A 17,968-nucleotide genomic window follows, 5' to 3' on the forward strand; every position below is an offset into this window, starting at 1 on the left:
AAAAAAAAAAAAAAGTGGTTTTAATCATTGGTTCAGCCACTCACCAGTGATGTGACGTTGGATGAGCTAATTTAACTCTCTTTATCTGTAACATGCAGATAAAAGGACATAATAATAGTACCCTATTCATAAGGCTGTAATCAGTGTTAAATAAAACTTCATCTATATAAGGAAAAAAAATAAAATAAAATAAAACCACAGTGCTTTAGGGGTTGACCTGGAGTACACTTCTTTCTGTACTTGTCCATCTGTAGGATAAATTCTGGAAGGTAGAATGGCTGGGTCAGAGAGTCTAGGCATATGTTAATTTGTATGGTATGGGAATAATTTACATGAGGAAATTATAACTCTAATATTCATCAAGATATTTTCTATCCTCTAGCTTGGCATTCCTGCTGGCTGCTCTGTTTGCCCTAAATGTGGGGCCAGCAATCACCTGTCTGCCCGATTCTGTGGCTCCTGTGGTATTTGTGTGAAGTCCCTGGCGAAACTTAGCTTGGACAGAAGGCTGGCTTTAGCTGCTGAGGAACCTCGCCCTTTTTCTGAGGTGAGGCCTCCCCTGTAGTAAGAACTGGTACCCAGGAAGAGGCTGTAACTCTGAATGTGTGTGCTCTACCCTGTGAATCAACCTGGGGAAGAGACCCAAAACTTTTAGAACTTTCACATGGAATTTCAACTAGGTGTGTAAATAAATGCAGTCAATTTAGATTTTAAACACTCGAATGATTTCTTCAGAAATCAAAGATCTAAATGGGCATATTTGTGTGTAGTAAATTGAGGTGTATGCCATTGCATTTGCAAGGCCGTAGACATAATGCCACTTTAGTGGCCTTAAAATACATGAGATAGAATGCACTTCTCTTGAATTTCTTATGTAGCATTCTGAGAACTTTTCCTTCCCCTTTTTTATATTTTAGAAAGCTTAGGGTATATAAGATTGCTTTTGTAATTTATAACAGCTGGGCATAGTTTGAGGACCATCTCACTGGGTTATTTTCAGAAGTCCTTAAGCTCTAACAACTGGCTTTGTGTTAGATTTTTACAGTCTTATAAATTTCTCTAAGCTGGATAAAGACTTTCCATGTTTCTTCTTATCGCTTTATTATAAGAAGTTAAAGATTGATCATTATTAGGGGATGCACTCAGCACTTTGTATGCAGTTTTAGGGAGTTCATGACCTTCTTTTTTGTTTTGAGATGGAGTCTCGCTCTGTTGCTCAGGCTGGAGTGCAATGGTGCAATTTTGGCTCACTGCAACCTCCGCCTCCCAGGTTCAAGCGATTCTCCTGCCTCAGTCTCCTGAGTAGCTAGGCTTACAGGTGCGTGCCACCATGCCCGGCTAATTTTTGTATTTTTAGTAGAGATGGGGTTTCACCATGTTGGTCGGGCTGATCTGGAACTCCTTACCTTGTGATCCACCCACCTTGGCCTCCCAAAGTGCTGAGATTACAGGCATGAGCCACCACGCCCAGCCGTTCATGGCTTTCTTAACCCAGTTTGAAAGATTTAAATCCTAGACTGCCACTAGCCCTTACTCCTTTGTGCAAATGAAACAAAGGTGTTCTTTTCTCAAGATACTTGACTGCCATCTATTGGAAATTGCTTGTAATATACTGGTTTCTCTACTAGAAAAATTACCCTAATACATATGCAAATATATGATGTTCACCATGTGAATTGTACTACTTTGAATGCAGTGACGTTGTGCAATGCACAGCATTTCATGGTATTCCTCTCAGGTCCCCAGGTTTAGATGCAGGAAAGTATGTTAGAGAAGATGTTGGTGACCAGTGGCTGAGTGTGGATGAGTAGTGAAGTCTATGCTCTACTGGATTATAGAGCTGAGAAGGATAGATATCTTCCAGGCATCAAGCAGGCCGGCAAACACCCCTTGATTTGCTGAATTTTAGATAATAAATGGCTAATCATGGATCAGGCTGGAAGTTGCTGGGAAAGACAGGAGCAAGGAAGATGAGGCAAAGGCTGGAAAACCCTGTTAGTTCAAAGTACACTTTTCTTGAGATACTTTTTATTCTGATTAGAGTTGTTTTCTATAAGTAAAATGCAAGATTGATTAAATTATATTCTAATTTAAAAAATGTCTTCTGCCTCACTCATAGCCCCGATGTGCCTGGCAGTCCCTGAATATTCCTTTGCCCAGATCTGATGCTAGGACTAAGAGGGACATAGGAACACAGACTGCTGGCCTGTTCTACCCATCCAGCAAGCTGCTAGCAAAAAAGGAACTGGAAATAGCCTCTCAAAAGCAGAGGCAGGAGAAAATGAGTGACCATAAACCCCCCCTCACAGCCATCAGCCCAGGAAGAGGTAAGGGGAAGGATGCCCTTTCTTCTGGTCAGGAGGGAATTCGCTCCTTCTCTGAAAGAACATTTCATTTTCTCTTCCTTTTAGATTTATTTGTATGTGTAAGAAGTAAGTTTCTTTCTTTTCCTCTTTTTCAAGTAATTTTCTTTGTATTGGAAAAAGAAGCTCTTCCTGTAAGCTCCTCCTTAAACTTTCAGTATCCTGATGTTTTAGTTCATAGCCCTGTTGCCTAGTCCCTCAGTCACATGGCATATGTGGGTTTCTTTTGTCGTGATAGGCATGTTGTTAGTGCGCAGTGCTATTGCTATCTGCCATTATCCCTTTTTTTAATTGTAAAATTTAAATAACATAAAATTCACCATTTTGACTATTTTTAAGTCTATAATTTGGGTCAGTTGTGGTGACTTATGCCTGCAATCCCAGCACTTTGGGAGGCCAAGGCTGGAGGATCTCTTGAGTCTAGGAGTTTGAGACCAGTCTGGACAACAAAGTGAGACCCTGTCTCTACAATTTTTTTTTTTAAAGCAGTCATTTGTGGTGGTACATGCCTGTGGTCCCAGCTAGGTGCTTCAATTTTCATTTTGAAACTTAATATCTATTGTGGTGGTATTAAGTGGCGGGACCTTTTGGAAATTGATCATGAGGATGGAGCCCTCATGAATAGATCAGTGCCTTATGAAAGGGCTGGAGGGAATGAGCTAAGGCCCCTTTTTGTCCTTTGACCCTTCTTCCATGTGAGGACACAGCGTTCCCCTCCTTTGGAGGATGCAGCAACGAGGCACCATCTTGGAAGCAGAGAGACCAGGCCCTCCCCAGACACCTAACCTGCAGGGACCTTTATTTTGGACTTCTAGCTTCCAGAACTGTGAGAAATAAATTCCTGTTCTTTATAAATTACCCAGTCTCAAGTATTTTGTTTTTAGCAGCACAAATGGACTAAGACAGTTTGCTAGTATTTTCTTGAAGACTTTTGTGTCTATATTTATAAGAGATATTAGTCTGCAGTTTTCTTCTTTCCTTCTACTGTCTGTCTGATTTTGGTATCAGGATAATGGTAGCCTTATAGAAACACTTCTTTTTTTTTGAACTGGTTATGAAGAATTGGTATTAACTATTATTTAAATTTTGGTAAATTACCTGTGAAGCTATCTGGATCTGATGTTTGTCTAGTGGGCAATTCTGATTACTCTTTACTTTTTATAGGTCTGTTCAGATTTTCTATTTCTTCTTGAATCAGTTTTGGTAGTTTGCTTTTCTAGATATTTATCTATTTCATCTGATTAATTTATTAGCATACATTTGTTTGTGATACTCTTTTATAATCTTTTTTATTTCAGTAAAGTTGGTGATAACATCTCCTATTTCATTTCTAATTCTAGTAACTTGAGATGTCACTTTTTTTAGTCAATCTTACTAAAGGTTTGTCAATTTCATTGATCTTTTCCAAGAACCAACTTTTGGTTTTATTGATTTTCTATTATTTTTATATTCTGTATTTCACTAAATTCCACTCTAATCATGATTTCCTTCTTTCTTCTTACTTTAACTTGACTTTGCCCTTCTTTTCCTGGTTTAAGGCCAAAGATTAGGGCGATGATTTTGAGATCTTTCTTCAGAACATGAACATTTGCTGCTATAAATTTCTTTTTGAGCTTTGCTTTCACTGCGTCCCATAAGTTTGGTGTACCTTCATTTTCTTTCTTTCTTTTTTTTGAGATAGGGTCTCACTTTGTCGCCCAGGCTGGAGTGCAGTGGCACAATCATGGCACACTGCAGCCTTGACCTCCTGGGCTCAAGTGATCCTCTTCCCTCAATCTACTGAGTAGCTGGGAGCACAGGCACAAGCCACCACACCTGGATAATTTTTAAACGTTTTCGTAGAGATGGGGTGTGACTGTGTTGCCGGTGTTGCCGGTCTCAAACTCTTGGGGTCAAGGAAGCCTCCCACCTTAGCCTCCCAGAGTGCTAGGATTACAGGCATAAGCCATTGTGTCCAGCACCATGAATCAGGGTTTTTTGTCCATTCTGACAATCCCTGTTTTTTTTTTAATTGGATTTTTTTCATCCATCTACATTTAATGTTATTATTGATAAAATTGGACTTACCATTTTGCTTTTTGTTTTCCAAATGTTTCTAAATGCCTTTTTTGTTCCTCTATTGCTCCTTTACTGCTTTCTTTTGCATTGCTTGTTTTCCAGTGTAACATTTTGATTTATTTAATGACTTTTTCACTACATACTTTGAGTTATTTCCTTAGTGGTTACTATAGGGTTTTCCTCATACATCTTAACAGACTATACTTCAGGTTTATACTAACTTAATTCCAGTGAAATACAGAAATTCTACCCCTATAATTCAATTCCCTCTTCCCCACTTTTGTGGCATTATTTTCTAATATAACATTATGTTTATGTTTACATATATGTTATAAACTCTTAAAACACTTATAATTATTAGTTATGATGTCTTTTAAAAAAAGAACTATTATTTATGGCTTTTGTTATATTAGCCTTCTTTTCCCCCATTTATAGTTCTCTTAATTTATTCCTTTGGATTCATTTCCTAAGCCCAATGAAGCTTTGCTCTTACCTCCTTTTTTTTTTTTTTTTTTTAAGACGTAGTCTCACTCTGCCGCCCAGGCTGGAGTACAGTGGCGTGATCTCAGCTCACTGCAACCTCCGCCTCTGGGTTCAAGCGATTCTCCTGCCTCAGCCTCCCAGATAATTTTTTGTGTTTGTAGTAGAGACGGGGTTTCACTGTGTTAGCCAGAACAGTCTCGATCTCCTGACCTCGTGATCCACCCGCCTTGGCCTCCCGAAGTGCTAGGATTACAGGCGTGAGCCACCGCGCCTGGCCTCACCCACCTTCTTTGTGTTGTTATTGGTTAATATATCTTATTTCTATATGTTGTAGGCCAAACTTTATAATTATATCCATATTGTTTTACATAATCTCTTTTTGAATCTGTTGAGAAGAAGGGAAAAGAAATATGCATTTATAATGTCATTTATAATTACATAATTACCTTTACTGGTGGTGGTGGTGGTGTGTGTGTGTGTGTGTATTCATATTACTCTCTAGGGTCATTTGCTTTCAGCCTAAAGACCTTCGTAAGTATTCGTATAAGGTGGATTTGCTAGCAATGAATTCTCTGTTTTTGTTAAACTTTACTAGCTGTAAGATTCTTGCTTTACAGTTGTTTTCTTTGAACTCTTTGAATACGTTGATCTACTGTCTTCTGGCCTCCGTTATTTCTGATGAGAGTTCTGCTGTTAATACATTGGGGATCCCTTGAATCTTACGAATCACCTCTCTCTCGCTTCTTTCAAGGTTCTCTTCATGTCATATTCTTTCAACAGTTTGATAATGTGTCTCGCTGTGGATCTCTTTGGGTTTATCCTACGTGAAACTTGTTGAGCTTCTTTTTAAAAATCTTTTAAATTTTTTATTTAAAAAATTTTTGTGGGTACATAGTAGGTGTATATATTTATGGGGTATGTGAGATATTTTGGTAGAGCCATGCAATGCATAATAGTAACACTGATTGCATAAACAAACAAACTTGCAAAATGGAAACTAATAAAAACTCTAGATTTAATCCCCTCCGCTTTTTAACTTTTTGTTTTTTCTCTTTAGTGTTATTGTACTGTCTTAAAAAGTTGTAGTTATTATTTTTGATTGGTTCATAATTTAGTCTTTCTATTTAAGTCAAGAGAAGTTCACACACGACAATGACAGTGTTGTGCTATTTGGTGTTTCTCTGTGTGCTTGCCATTACCCGTGAACTTTGGACCTTCGGATAATTTCTTCTTGCTCATTAACATCCTTTTCTTGCAGATTGAATAACTCCCTTTAGCATTTCTTGTAGGACAGTCTGGTATTGATGAAATTCCTTAGCTTTTGTTTGGGAAGATCTTTGTTTCTCCTTCATGTTTGAAAGATATTTTTGCCAGACAGATACTATTCTAGGGTAAAACTTTTTTATTTTTTTCAACATTTTAAATATGTCATGCCACTCTCTCCTGGCCGATAGGATTTCTGCTGAAAAGCCTGCTGCTGAATGTATTGGAGCTCCATTGGATGTTATTTGTTTCTCTTCTCTTGCTGCTTTTAGGATACTTTCTTTATCCTTGACCTTTTAGAGTTTAATTATGAAATGTCTTGGGGTAGTCTTCTTTGGATTAAATCTGCTTGGTGTTCTATAACTTTACTGTACTTGAATGTTGATAGTTTTCTCTAGGTTTGGGAAGTTCTGTGATACTATCTGTTTGGTTTTTTTGTTTGTTTGTTTTTTTGAGACGGAGTCTCACTCTGTCCCCCAGGTTGGAATGCAGTGGTGTGATCTCAGCTCACTGCAACCTCCACTTGCTGGGTTGAAGCGATTCTCCTGCCTCAGCCTCCCAAGTAGCTGGGAAAGCAGGCGTGAGCCACTATGCCTGGCTAATTTTTATATTTATAGTAGAGATGGGGTTTCACCCTGTTGGCCAGGCTGGTCTTGAGCTCCTGACCTCAAATGATCCACCCACCTTGGCCTCCCAAAGTGCTGGGATTACAGATGTGAGCCACTGCATCTGGCCTGATACTATCCCTTTGAAGAAACTTTCTACTCCTATTTCTTTCTCTACCTCCTCTTTAAGGCCAAATACTCTTAGATTTGCCCTTTTGAGGCTATTTTCTAGATCTGATAGGTGTGCTTTGTTGTTTTTTATTATGTTTTCTTTTGTTTCCTCTGACTGTGTATTTTTGAATAGCCTGTCTTCAAGCTCACTTTAATTCTTTCTTTTGCTTAATCAGTTCTGCTATTTAGAGACTCTGATGCATATTTTAGCATGTCAGTTCTATTTTCCAACTCTAGAATTTCTACTTGATTCTTTTTAATTATTGCAAACTCTCTTAAATTTATCTGACAGAATTCTGAATTCCTTTTCTGTGTTATCTTGAATTTCTTTGAGTTTCCTTAAAACAGCTATTTTGAACTTTCTGTCTGAAAGGTCATATATCTCTGTTTCTCCAGGATTGGTCCATGGTGTCTTATTTATTTCATTTGGTGAAGTCATGTTCTCCTGGATGCTGATGATGCTTGTAGATGCTCTTCAGTGTCTGGGCCTTGAAAAGTTAGGTATTTATTGAGGTCTTCACAGTCTGGACTTGTTTGTTCCTGTTGTTCTTGGGAAGGGTTTCCAGGTATTCGAAGGGACTTGGACCCCAAGCCCCATAACACTGTGATTTTTTGCAGACTTGTAGAGGTACTGCTTTGGTGGTCTTAGATAAGATCCGGAAGAATTATCTGGACTACCAGGAAGAGATTCTTGTTCTTTTCCCTTCTTTTTCCCAGACATACAAAGTCTCTCTTTCTGTGCTGAGCCACCCGGAACTAGGGGTATGGTGATGCAAGCACTCCTGTGGCCACCACTGTTGGGACTGAGTTGGGTCATACCTGAAGCCAGTATAGCACTGGGCCTTGCCCAAGGTCCTCCCCTTCCAGATGGTGAGTTCTACCAGGCCTTGAGCATGTCGAGAGATGCTGTCGGGAGCCAAGGGTTAGAGTAAAAAAACATAATTATTTACTTGATGTTCTATTATATTGTAGCTAAGCAATGAAATCATAATAGAAAGTCTTTCCTGCTCTTCCCTCCCCTTTCCACAGGCAGAGGAACCTCTCCCTGTGGCCACCACCACTACTGGTCCACAGGTCCACAGGGGATTCTGCCAGGCCACTGCCAATGTTCGCTTGAAGCCCACGGGCTCTTCTGTTAGCTTGTGGTGAATGCTTCCAGGCCTGGGACTCACCCTTCGGGGCAGTGGGCTCCCCTCTGGCCCAGGGCAGATCCAGAAATCCTGTCCAAGGCCCTAAGCCTAGACTCGGGGACCCCAAGAGCCTGCTTGTTGCTCTACTCCACTGTGTTCAAGCTGGTACCTAGGGTACAAGATGAAATCCCCTGTACTTTTCCCTCTGCTTTTCTCAAACAGAATGAGTCTTGCACCATAGCCACTACAACTTGGAATGTGCTGGATCTTCCCTGAAGTTAGCACACATCAGAGCACAAGGCCCACAGCATACTCCCTGGGTATTGCTGGTGATTATTTGAGCCCAGGGGCCCTTTAGTCAGCAGATGATGAATCCTGCCAGGACTGGGGCCTTCCCTTCAAGGCAGTGAGTTCCCTTCTGGCCCAGGATGTGTCTAGAAATGTCAGCTGGGAGCTAGGGCCTAGAAGGGGGGCCTTACGGCTCTGCCTTGTGCCGTGTCCTACTGTGGCTGAGCTGGTATCCAAGATACAAGACAAAGTCCTCTTTACTCTTTGCTCTCCTCTCCTTAAGTAGAAAGGAGTCGCATTTGTTGCCATGAGCTGCACTGCCTGGAGTTGGAGAAGGGATATTACAAGCCCTCCTTAAACCATGCCAGCTGGTGTCTCCCTAGGTCACGTACCACCCTAGTTTACTGCCTCTGAGCCTAGCCTAGCACTAGGAGTTGCCTGGGAATTTCAGTCTTTGTGTCCTAGACTGCCTTTCAAGTTTACCTATGATCCCAGAGCACCTCGACCACCAGTGGCGAGGCTTGCTGAGAAATTCAAGTTCAGACCACTAGGATGAGCGATTTCCCTCTGGCTAGGGTTGGTCCAAATGCTCCCTCCATGTGCGGGCACTGGCAGAGCCCAGCACGGCTTTATTCTCAGCTGTGACAGGGCAGTACTGAGTTCAGTGTACAGTCTCCAGTCACTGTGCTCTCCCTCCCCAAAGTGCACACATTCTCTTTCCATGCTGTATAGCTGCTGCTGGGGGATGGGGAAGGACGGTATCAGTGATTCAAGACTGTCTTTCCTGCCCTTCTCGATGCCTCTTTCCACAATATGAAGTTAAAACCAGGTATTGTGATTGCTCACCTGATTTTTGGTTCATGTAATGGTGCTTTTCTGAGTGCAGATAGTTGTTAAAATTTGGTGTTCCAGCAGGGGGGATGAATGATATAGGCTTTTTCTGCCATCTTTCTCTACCTCCAGCTTGTTGAGCTTCTTGGATGTATAAATTCATGTCTTTTATCAAATTTGGGAAGGGTTTGGCAATCATCTCTTCAAATATTTTTTCTGTCCCATTTCTCTGTCTCCTCTCCTTCTGGGTTTCTCATGTAGATGTTGGCATGCTCGATAGCTTCCCATGGGTCTCTTAGGCTCTGTTCATTTTTCTTCTTTCCTTTTTCTCTCTTTTTTTTACATTGTGTAATATCTATTGACCTATTTTTCAGTTTGCTAATCCTTTTTTATTCTACTTCACATTTACTGTTGAGCGCCTCTTGTGAATTATCTATTTTAGTTATTATACTTTTCTGCTACATATTCTTATTTGGTTTTCCTTTCATGTGTTTATTTATATTCTCTTATTTCAGGAAGAATTCTTCCTTCTTTTTTTATTTTTATTTTAATTTTTTATAGGCAGAGTCTTGCTCTGTTACCCAGGCTGGAGTGCAATGATACAAATCACAGCTCACTGCAATCTCAAACTCCTGGGCTTGAGCAATGCTCCCACCTCAGCCTCCCAAGCAACTGGGACTAGAGGTGCACACCATCATGCTTGGCTAATTTAAAAAAAATTTTTGTAGGGATGGGGTCTCACTATGTTGCCCAGGCTGGTCTCAAACTCCTAGCCTCAAGCAATCCTCCCACCTCAGCCTCCTGAAATGCATCATAATTTCTTCTATTTTTTTTTTTTTTTCTAAGAGTCAGGGTCTTGCTCTGTCACCCAGGCTAGAGTGCAGTGGTGCAATTATAGCTGACTGCAGCCTCCAAATCTTGGGCTCAAGAGATGTTTTCACCTCAGCCTCTCGAGTTGCAGGGACTACATGTACATTCCACTACTCTTGGCTCTTCTTTTACTCCTTTTAAGCATGATTTCCTTTAGTTCCTTGAGCATGTTTATAATGGCTGCTTTGAAGTCTTAAATCTTCAACATCTAGTTCCTATCACAGGCAGTTTCTGTTGCATGTTTTTCCCCCTGTGTTTGGGTCACCCCATGTCTCATGATTTTTTTGTTGGAAACTGGGTGTGTTAGATAATATATTGTATCAACTCTGGGTACTGACCTGTCTTCCAGGCTTGTTATTGTTATTTGTTTGTCTGTTTGTCTGTTCATTTTAGTGAACTCTATTTCACCCCCACAGTATGAAGCTTCTGATGTGACTCCATGGAGAGTGTAGTGTTGGCACGCACCCTGTCACCATAGGATGATGGTGGTTTGGCAGGGCTCTCTTTGTCTCTTTCCTGACCACACCTAGCCATTAAGCTCTGCTTATTGTTGGATGATTCCTCTATTGTTTTCAACCATGACCTGGGGCATAAATTGCTTCACAGACTGGTTTAATTAAATTTGGCATCCTTTACAGCAGGGGTGTCCAATCTTTTGGTTTCCCTGGGCCACACTAGAAGAATTGTCTTGGGCCACACATAAAATACACTAATGCTAATGGTAGCTGATGAGCTTAAAAAAAAAAAATCTCATAATGTTCTAAGAAAGTTTACGAATCTGTGGCTCGGGGGGTTGGCTCACACCTGTAATCCCAGCAATTTGGGAGGCTGAGGTGGGCGGATCACCTGAGGTCAGGAGTTTGAGACCAGCCTCGCCAACATGGCAAAACCCCATCTCTACTAAAAATACAAAAATTAGCTGGGCATGGTGGCAGGCATCTGTAATCCCAGCTACTTGGGAATCTGAGGCAAAAGAATCATTCGAACCCGGGAGGCAGAGGTTGCAGTGAGCCGAGATCATGCCACTGCACTCCTGCCTGGGCAACAGAGTGAGAATCCATCTCAAAAAAAAAAAAAAAAAAGAAAAAAAGAAAGTTAGTTTATGAATTTGTGTTGGGCTCTATTCAAAGTCATCCTGGGTCACATGTGGCCCATGGGCTGTGGGTTGGACAGCCTGGCTTTACAGGGATTGTTTTTTAGGTCAATGTTTGAATATTTTTCTTACCTCAGGAGGGCTCTTCTTAGCTGTTTATTTCTCTGATCCTCTGAGGTAAACTGGCCGGCCTATTTAGCTCATATCTCTAATGAATCTTCTAGTCTTCTTTTAACTGCTTTTTAACATACCCTCCATTGTTTTGAAAGCAGCCTTAGGCTTGAACTTTCCCACACTTTGTTGCAAATGAAGTCTGTTTCTTTGCGAAGAGATTCTGAACTCTGTTTTTTGACCTGCCCCTTCCCCTGGGCAAAATCTCCAAGCCAATGCTCTGGATGGAGACAATGGCATGTTTTTTCAATGTGGCACCATTGCTTTAGGGGCTGGGTAAGCAGCTGTAGCCTTTGTTCTTCATGACTTGCTTCTCCCAACATTGGACTTGTGCTGAATGAGCCAGGAATAGGTGGTCTGGACCCCAGTATTCTCAGTGTTCCAGATCAAAGGTAGAACATCCATCCCATGAGTGGTAACTGGGCAGAGAAAGGGAGCCCCCATCTCTTGACCACACTTGGCCAGAATTTAGCCTGTGCAAAGGGCACTTGGGACAGGATGAGAAATACTGAAGTCCCTGACCTTCTTCGGAAGATACTACACCCCTTTGGAAACTCTGAGGAGAGGGAGCCCTGTGTACTCAGCTGCACCTATATGGAGTGGAGCTGAGAAGGAGTGGAAGGGAGTGGCCCATGGTTCAAACACCACAGACTCTCATGATTCTGAGTTTTGGTATATTTTCATTAAATGTTTATTATCTGTATGGCTTTAGAACCATTTCTAGATGGCTCTAAAATACTTGTGATGGATTTTGCTGTTTTTTTAAATAGTTTTGTTAGCAGTGGCGAATTCGTACAGGTCTGCAGCAACCTCAGTTCTTGCTTCCAAGGAGGAAAGAATTTGGCTGAGAGGCATAAGGCAGAGTGAGAGACTGAGGCAAGTTTTAGAGCAGGAGTGAAAGTTTACTGAAAAGTTTTAGAGCAGGAACGAAAGGAGGTACACTTTGAAGAAGGCCAAGCGGGTGACTTGAGAGATTCAAGTGTGCTGTTCAGCCCTTGATGTGGGGCTTATACATTGGCATGGTTCCAGAGTTGGCATTACTTCTCCCCCGATTCCTCTTGGTGGGCTGTCCCCATGTTCAGTGGCCTGCCAGTACTTGGGAGGGACCACATGCACTGTATGTTGACGGAAGTTGTGTGCATGCTCACTTGAGGCATTCCCTTATCCATTGAGTGTTCCTGGAGAAAGGTCATGTACCAGTTAAACTCTGCCATTTTTCTTCTCAGTGCACATGCCTGAGCCCACTCGTCCAACTCCTGAGATCTCATCGGGAAGCTGCTGATCACCAGCTTCAGGTGTCCTCTATCTATTGGGAGACTGCTGTCCCCTGGCACCAGCTGCAGCCAATTGTTATTTTAGAGAAAGTTTAACAACTGCCTGACCATCACCTGATGGTGACCTGACATTTCTGGGGGTGGGGGGAGCCTTTCCTGCCCTGCTCATGTCTCCCTAGCTACCTACTCTAACAATTTTACTGGGGAGTAGGTCCACTCAAATCCCTAGGCTGCCATGCCAGAAGTTGTTCATTCCCAGCTCTTCTTTGCCCTCTGGATGTCCTTAGTGGGAGTCAAAACCCAGCCCACAATCTGACTGAAGTCTTCCAGATATAAATGTGGTATCAGACCTGTGGTAGATTGTCTGCAGAGATGACCAGAATCATTCCTCATATCCCTCCTGTCCTTAGGAGGAAGAGGCTGTTTCTCTTCCTTTGGAATCTAGACTGACCTTGTGACTTGCTTTCACATAGAGAGCGATAGAAGAGACACCGTGATAGTTCTGGACCTAGGCCTTACGAGAGCTGAAAGCTTCCACTTAACTCTCTAGGAAGTCAGCACTGTGTAAAGAAGTTCAGTATAGATTACTGCATTAGAAGAGATGCCACATGAAGAAGAACAGAGCACCTGAGCCAGCACCCAACCCAAAGACTCCAGACATTTGAATGAGTGCAGGTGAAGGCTGAGCCATCCCAGACAGCTCCCAGTAGTTTGTGCCATCTTCACTGAGGCCTTAGCCTTGTGGATGAAATAATCTTGGATCCCATAGCCCTATTTGAGATGGCTCAACTGACACCAGGTGGAGCAGAGATGAACCGTCCCTGCAGAGCACTGACCATATTCTTGACCCACAGAAGTATGGGCAGTAAAGTGGTTGATGTTTTAAACCACTGAGTTTTGGGGTGTTTTGTTTGGTAGCAGTGGATAATAGAAATAGGTTTTCAATTTCCTGTAGTAGAAACTAGTCCCTTCGAATCCCCTTGTTCAGCCTGAGCTGGAAGGGAATAGACCTCACCTCTCCATGGGGACTCACAGTCTTACAATGACCCTTTCCAAAGGACTTCCACACAAGGTCCTTACTCAGTGCTTTTTTGAGAGTTGAGATTTCATTTTAGAAATATACATCTAGGCCAGGTGTGGTGGCTAATATCTGTAATCAGAACACTTTGGGAGGCTGAGGCAGGCAGATCACGTGAGGTCAGGAGTTCGAGACCAGCCTGGCCAACATAGTAAAACCCCATCTCTACTAAAAGTACAAAAATTAGCCAGGCATGGTGGTAGGTGCCTGTAATCCCGGCTACTCAGGAGGCTGAGGCAGGAGAATGGCTTGAACCCGGGAGGCAGAGGTTGCCGTGAGCCGAGATCGTACCACTGCACTCCAGCCTGGGCGACAAGAGCAAGACTCCGTCTATAAAAAAAAAAAAAAGAAGTATAGATCTATTGTATTGTAGCTTCTCAGTCAGAACCTCATTTTTAACATACTCCTACATACGTATTTATGTATTTTCATATTATCTGTGTCCACTAAGAATGTAAGATCCTTGAGGGCAAGAACTCTGTCCACTTCTGTATCCTAGCCCTAGAATAGTACATGACCGATAGTAGGTGCCCAGTAAATATTTGTGGGATAAATGGCTACTTTGTGTCAAACAGTGTGCTAGGCTCAGTATGATCTCTAGCATTGTCTCGATTACTCATAGTGGACTGTCCAGATGCCCCGAGCCAGATCTCAGCCTGCTTGTTTTCAATGCAGCCGTGGTGGATGGTTTCACCCATCATTGCTAGCATGCTTCATCAAATGTGCCCCATTCTCTCTCTTGCTGTTTTATTTGAATAATTTTATCTCTCTTAACTTTGCTGCCTCCAACTTCAGAGCAGGAGAAGGCTGCCTATCCGTGCACAGGTGCAACCCTGAAGCACTGGGAGTTAACACTACTTGGGCTGCCCTCACTCATGGGCAAGGGAGCCGGGGAGCAGATCCCTTAGCTTCTCTGTCCTTCAGCTGACAACTGTGAGACATGTCCTCCATGGTCCCTCATATCCCCAGCAAGATCGGGCCCCAGTTGCCCAGGGTATTAACCAGTTTTTAACACATTTGTTCTTCCTTCCCTTCCCTGTCCTGCTCTTTATACTCCATCACTTGCATGTCCCACGGTCACCTTCCAAAGAAACCACCTGTCCTAAGTCTTTATCTCAGATTCTGCTTTCAGGGGAACCCAACTAAGAACACTTAGGTTCTCTTGTTTAATGTCACAGTAACACATGAGGTAGGGGGTATTGGTTCCATTTTATTAGGTAAGAAAAGTAAGGCTTAGGGAGATTTAAGTGTCTGGCTCAACATCACTAAGCTAATAAATGGTAGATTTAGGATTTAAATGTAGGCCTGTCTGAACTCCAAATTATGTGCTCTTTCCACTGACCCATGCTGCATGACCTTGGAAAATCCCTCTGATTGCTTTCAGCTTAGTGTCTTCATTTGGTAGGTGGGATCCAATGTGGGTTTGCAGAGTTAAGTGGCCCCAGGGCACAGCAGGGGCTGTGGCCAGCTGGAGAGCCTGTGCCCTGTCCAAAGCAGGTGGTCAGCCTGTGTGGGAAGGTGAGCCCAGTGCCCCTGCATCTTCCACCTGCATATGAGAAACCAGGCATCAGACTCACATGAAATCTCTCAAGTTTTAAATGGTGGCAACTAATTCAAATGTGTCTTAAACCCTATGCAGACTGGAAAGGGACCCAAGAGAACTTTTTAGAGTGATGGAAATGTTTTATATATTGATTGGGGTGTACACGTTTGGCAAGCCCCAAACGGTACATTTAAAATATTGTGTAAGGGCTGGGTGCGGTGGCTCACACCTATAATCCTAGCACTTTGGGAGGCTGAAGCAAGCAGATCACTTGAGCCCAGGAGTTTGTGACCAGCCTGGGCAGCATGGTGAAACTCCATCTCTATAAAAAAATACAAACATTAGCCAGGCGTTGTGGTGCATGCTTGAATTCCCAGCTATGTGGGCGGCTGAGGTGGGAGGATCATCTGAGCCCAGGGAGGTCAAGGCTGTGGTAAGCCATGATCACACCACTGTACTCTAGCCTGGGCAACAGAGTGAGATCCCATCTCAAAACAAATAAAATAAAACATTAGATAAGTTATTGTAGGTGGGATAGAATCATAGAAAAAGAAAAGACCCCATGTGTGGCAATCAAAATATGTTCTTTTGAGATTTTTTTTTTTTTTTTTTTGAAAGATAGTCTTGCTCTGTTGCCCAGGCTGGAGTGCAGTGGTGCAGTCTCTGCTCATTACAACCTCTGCCTCCCATGTTCAAGCGATTCTCCTGCCCCAGCCTCCTGAGTAGCTGGGACTACAGGTGCACGCCACCATGCTCGGCTAATTTTTGTATTATTAGAAGAGGCAGGGTTTCACCATGTTGGCCAGGCTGGTCTCGAACTTTTGACCTCAAGTGAGCCACCTGCCTCAGCCTCCCAAAGTGTTGGACTACAGGCGTGAGCCACCACACTTGGCCTCTTTTGAGATTCTATAATAGTCTATGATTAATCACATGTAACAAGCAGTTATGGAAGAAAATGGGTTCCAGGACGTAGTTGAGGTTCACTAAGGAAAGTCCATCACAAAGTTTGACAAAGGAAATTAGCCTCTCTGAGAACACATGTTCCACGCTAGCATTTTTCTTTCTTAGCCTCAGGAGAATCATTCAGATGGCGGGGTTTCTCTTCTTTCTTAGGGTACTGGAGAAGACAGCTGGATCACATCTCTGCTCACCTCAGGTGTTATGCTCAGAACAACCCTGAATTCCGGGCCTTGATTGCAGAACCCAGGATGGGAAAGGTGGGTGAGATGAAATTTCCACTCCACAAGTGTCCACGGGATCAGGCTGAAGGAACCCTCCATGGACTTTGCCTGAAACTGCATCTTGCCTGGCTCCTTTCCCTTTCCCGCTCTGCTTTCTACACTTTCTTACTCTTCTGCCTTGTGAGCTCTGCTCTAATAAATCACTTGCACATGAAGATTGTCTCAGAGTCTGCTTCTGGGGCACCTGACCTAAGACAATAAGATTCTGAACATCTCATGCTCAGATGTCACATTGGAAATTCTAACAGTCAGAATGAAAGGTCCCAGAACAATTTAATCCATCCAGATTGTGCACTTAAATCATACACTGTTAATATATAGCAACAGTAACATAACGGCTGCCATTTTACAGTGCACCCAGCATCAGCATTGTATTCATCATTCTTGCCTTCACAGCAAACCTGCAAGGAAGGTGTATTACCTTTGTGATCACTTTAAAAAAGAATAACCACAAATTCCTTGACTGTCTTCCCCTCAAATGGTAGAATCTGTGTTCCCTCGCCTTGAATCTGGGCGGGTCTGTGACTGTTTGACTAACGGACTATGGTGGGAGTGATGCCATGAGACTTCCAGGGCTTGGCCACATAAGGTCATGTGGCTTTCTCTTGCTTGGCACACTCACCTCCAACACTTCTTCTTGGAGCTCAGCCACCCTGCTATGAGAAGCCCAAGCCACATGGAGTGGCTGCATGTAGGTGCGCCAGCTGAACCCAGTCCTCGAGTCATCTCTGCTCATGAGCCACGTGAGTGACCAGACACTAGATGATTCCAGCCCTCAGACATCCAACCACCTCTAGCCATTTGAGTCTTCCAGCTGAGCCCTCAGACATGTGGAGCAAAGACAAGCTATCTCTGCTATGCCCTCTCTGAATCCATAGCATAATAAAGTGGTGGTGATTTAATGCCACTAAGTTTGGGGTGGTTTTTCACACTGCAGTTGATAGTTAGAGGAAGCCTGATTTGACAGCCAGGAATTTTGAAGCTCAGAGAGGTTTGGTGACCTGCCCAAGACTACACTGCTGGGTCTCATGGGGTTCAAGATTTGAAGCAGATCTGTCAGACCCCGTCAGAGTCCCATGTCCTTTCTTTGATACTACATTGCCATTATAAAAAGACAGCTCTGTGAGAGGACCTTTCCTCTGTTTGTCGCAAGACTAGAAGGAACTTTATGAAATAGACTGTGTACTCTTCTGCTGCCAAATAGGCCAACATCTAGATGATCTCATTTTCAAGTATTGCCCAATTTCCTTTGATAATCTGTTTTGGTAGTTTATGAATTCTTCAGCCTAATCCAGAGATCTGCAAACTGTGGTGGTTGAGACAAATCTGGCCCACTGCCCAGTTTTATAAATAAAATTTTATTGGCTCACAGCTGCACCCATTCCTTTACTTATGTGGCTGCTTTGTGCTATGACAGTAAAGTATTCACAATACAGAACATATGGTCCACAAGACCTAAAATACTTACTATCTGACCCTTCATGAAAACATTTCTTGTCCCTTGGC

The 17,968-nt window shown here is 42.8% G+C and overlaps 1 protein-coding gene across 5 annotated transcripts in view; it reads left to right on the plus strand.

Annotated features, from left to right (window-relative positions):
- DZANK1 (double zinc ribbon and ankyrin repeat domains 1) overlaps positions 1 to 17,968 on the plus strand; it is a 92,133-nt gene that overhangs the window by 63,423 nt on the left and 10,742 nt on the right. For all 5 annotated transcript variants that reach the window (XM_032142116.2, XM_032142117.2, XM_058432847.1 and 2 more), the window contains 3 exons: positions 383 to 547; positions 2,120 to 2,327; positions 16,335 to 16,438. In XM_032142116.2, coding sequence (XP_031998007.1) covers positions 383 to 547; positions 2,120 to 2,327; positions 16,335 to 16,438 — 477 coding nt within the window. The remainder of the gene's footprint in view (positions 1 to 382; positions 548 to 2,119; positions 2,328 to 16,334; positions 16,439 to 17,968) is intronic.

Source organism: Hylobates moloch, unplaced genomic scaffold, assembly GCF_009828535.3.
Source record: "Hylobates moloch isolate HMO894 unplaced genomic scaffold, HMol_V3 SCAFFOLD_21, whole genome shotgun sequence".
In the NCBI taxonomy this organism is placed as follows: Eukaryota; Metazoa; Chordata; class Mammalia; order Primates; family Hylobatidae; genus Hylobates; species Hylobates moloch.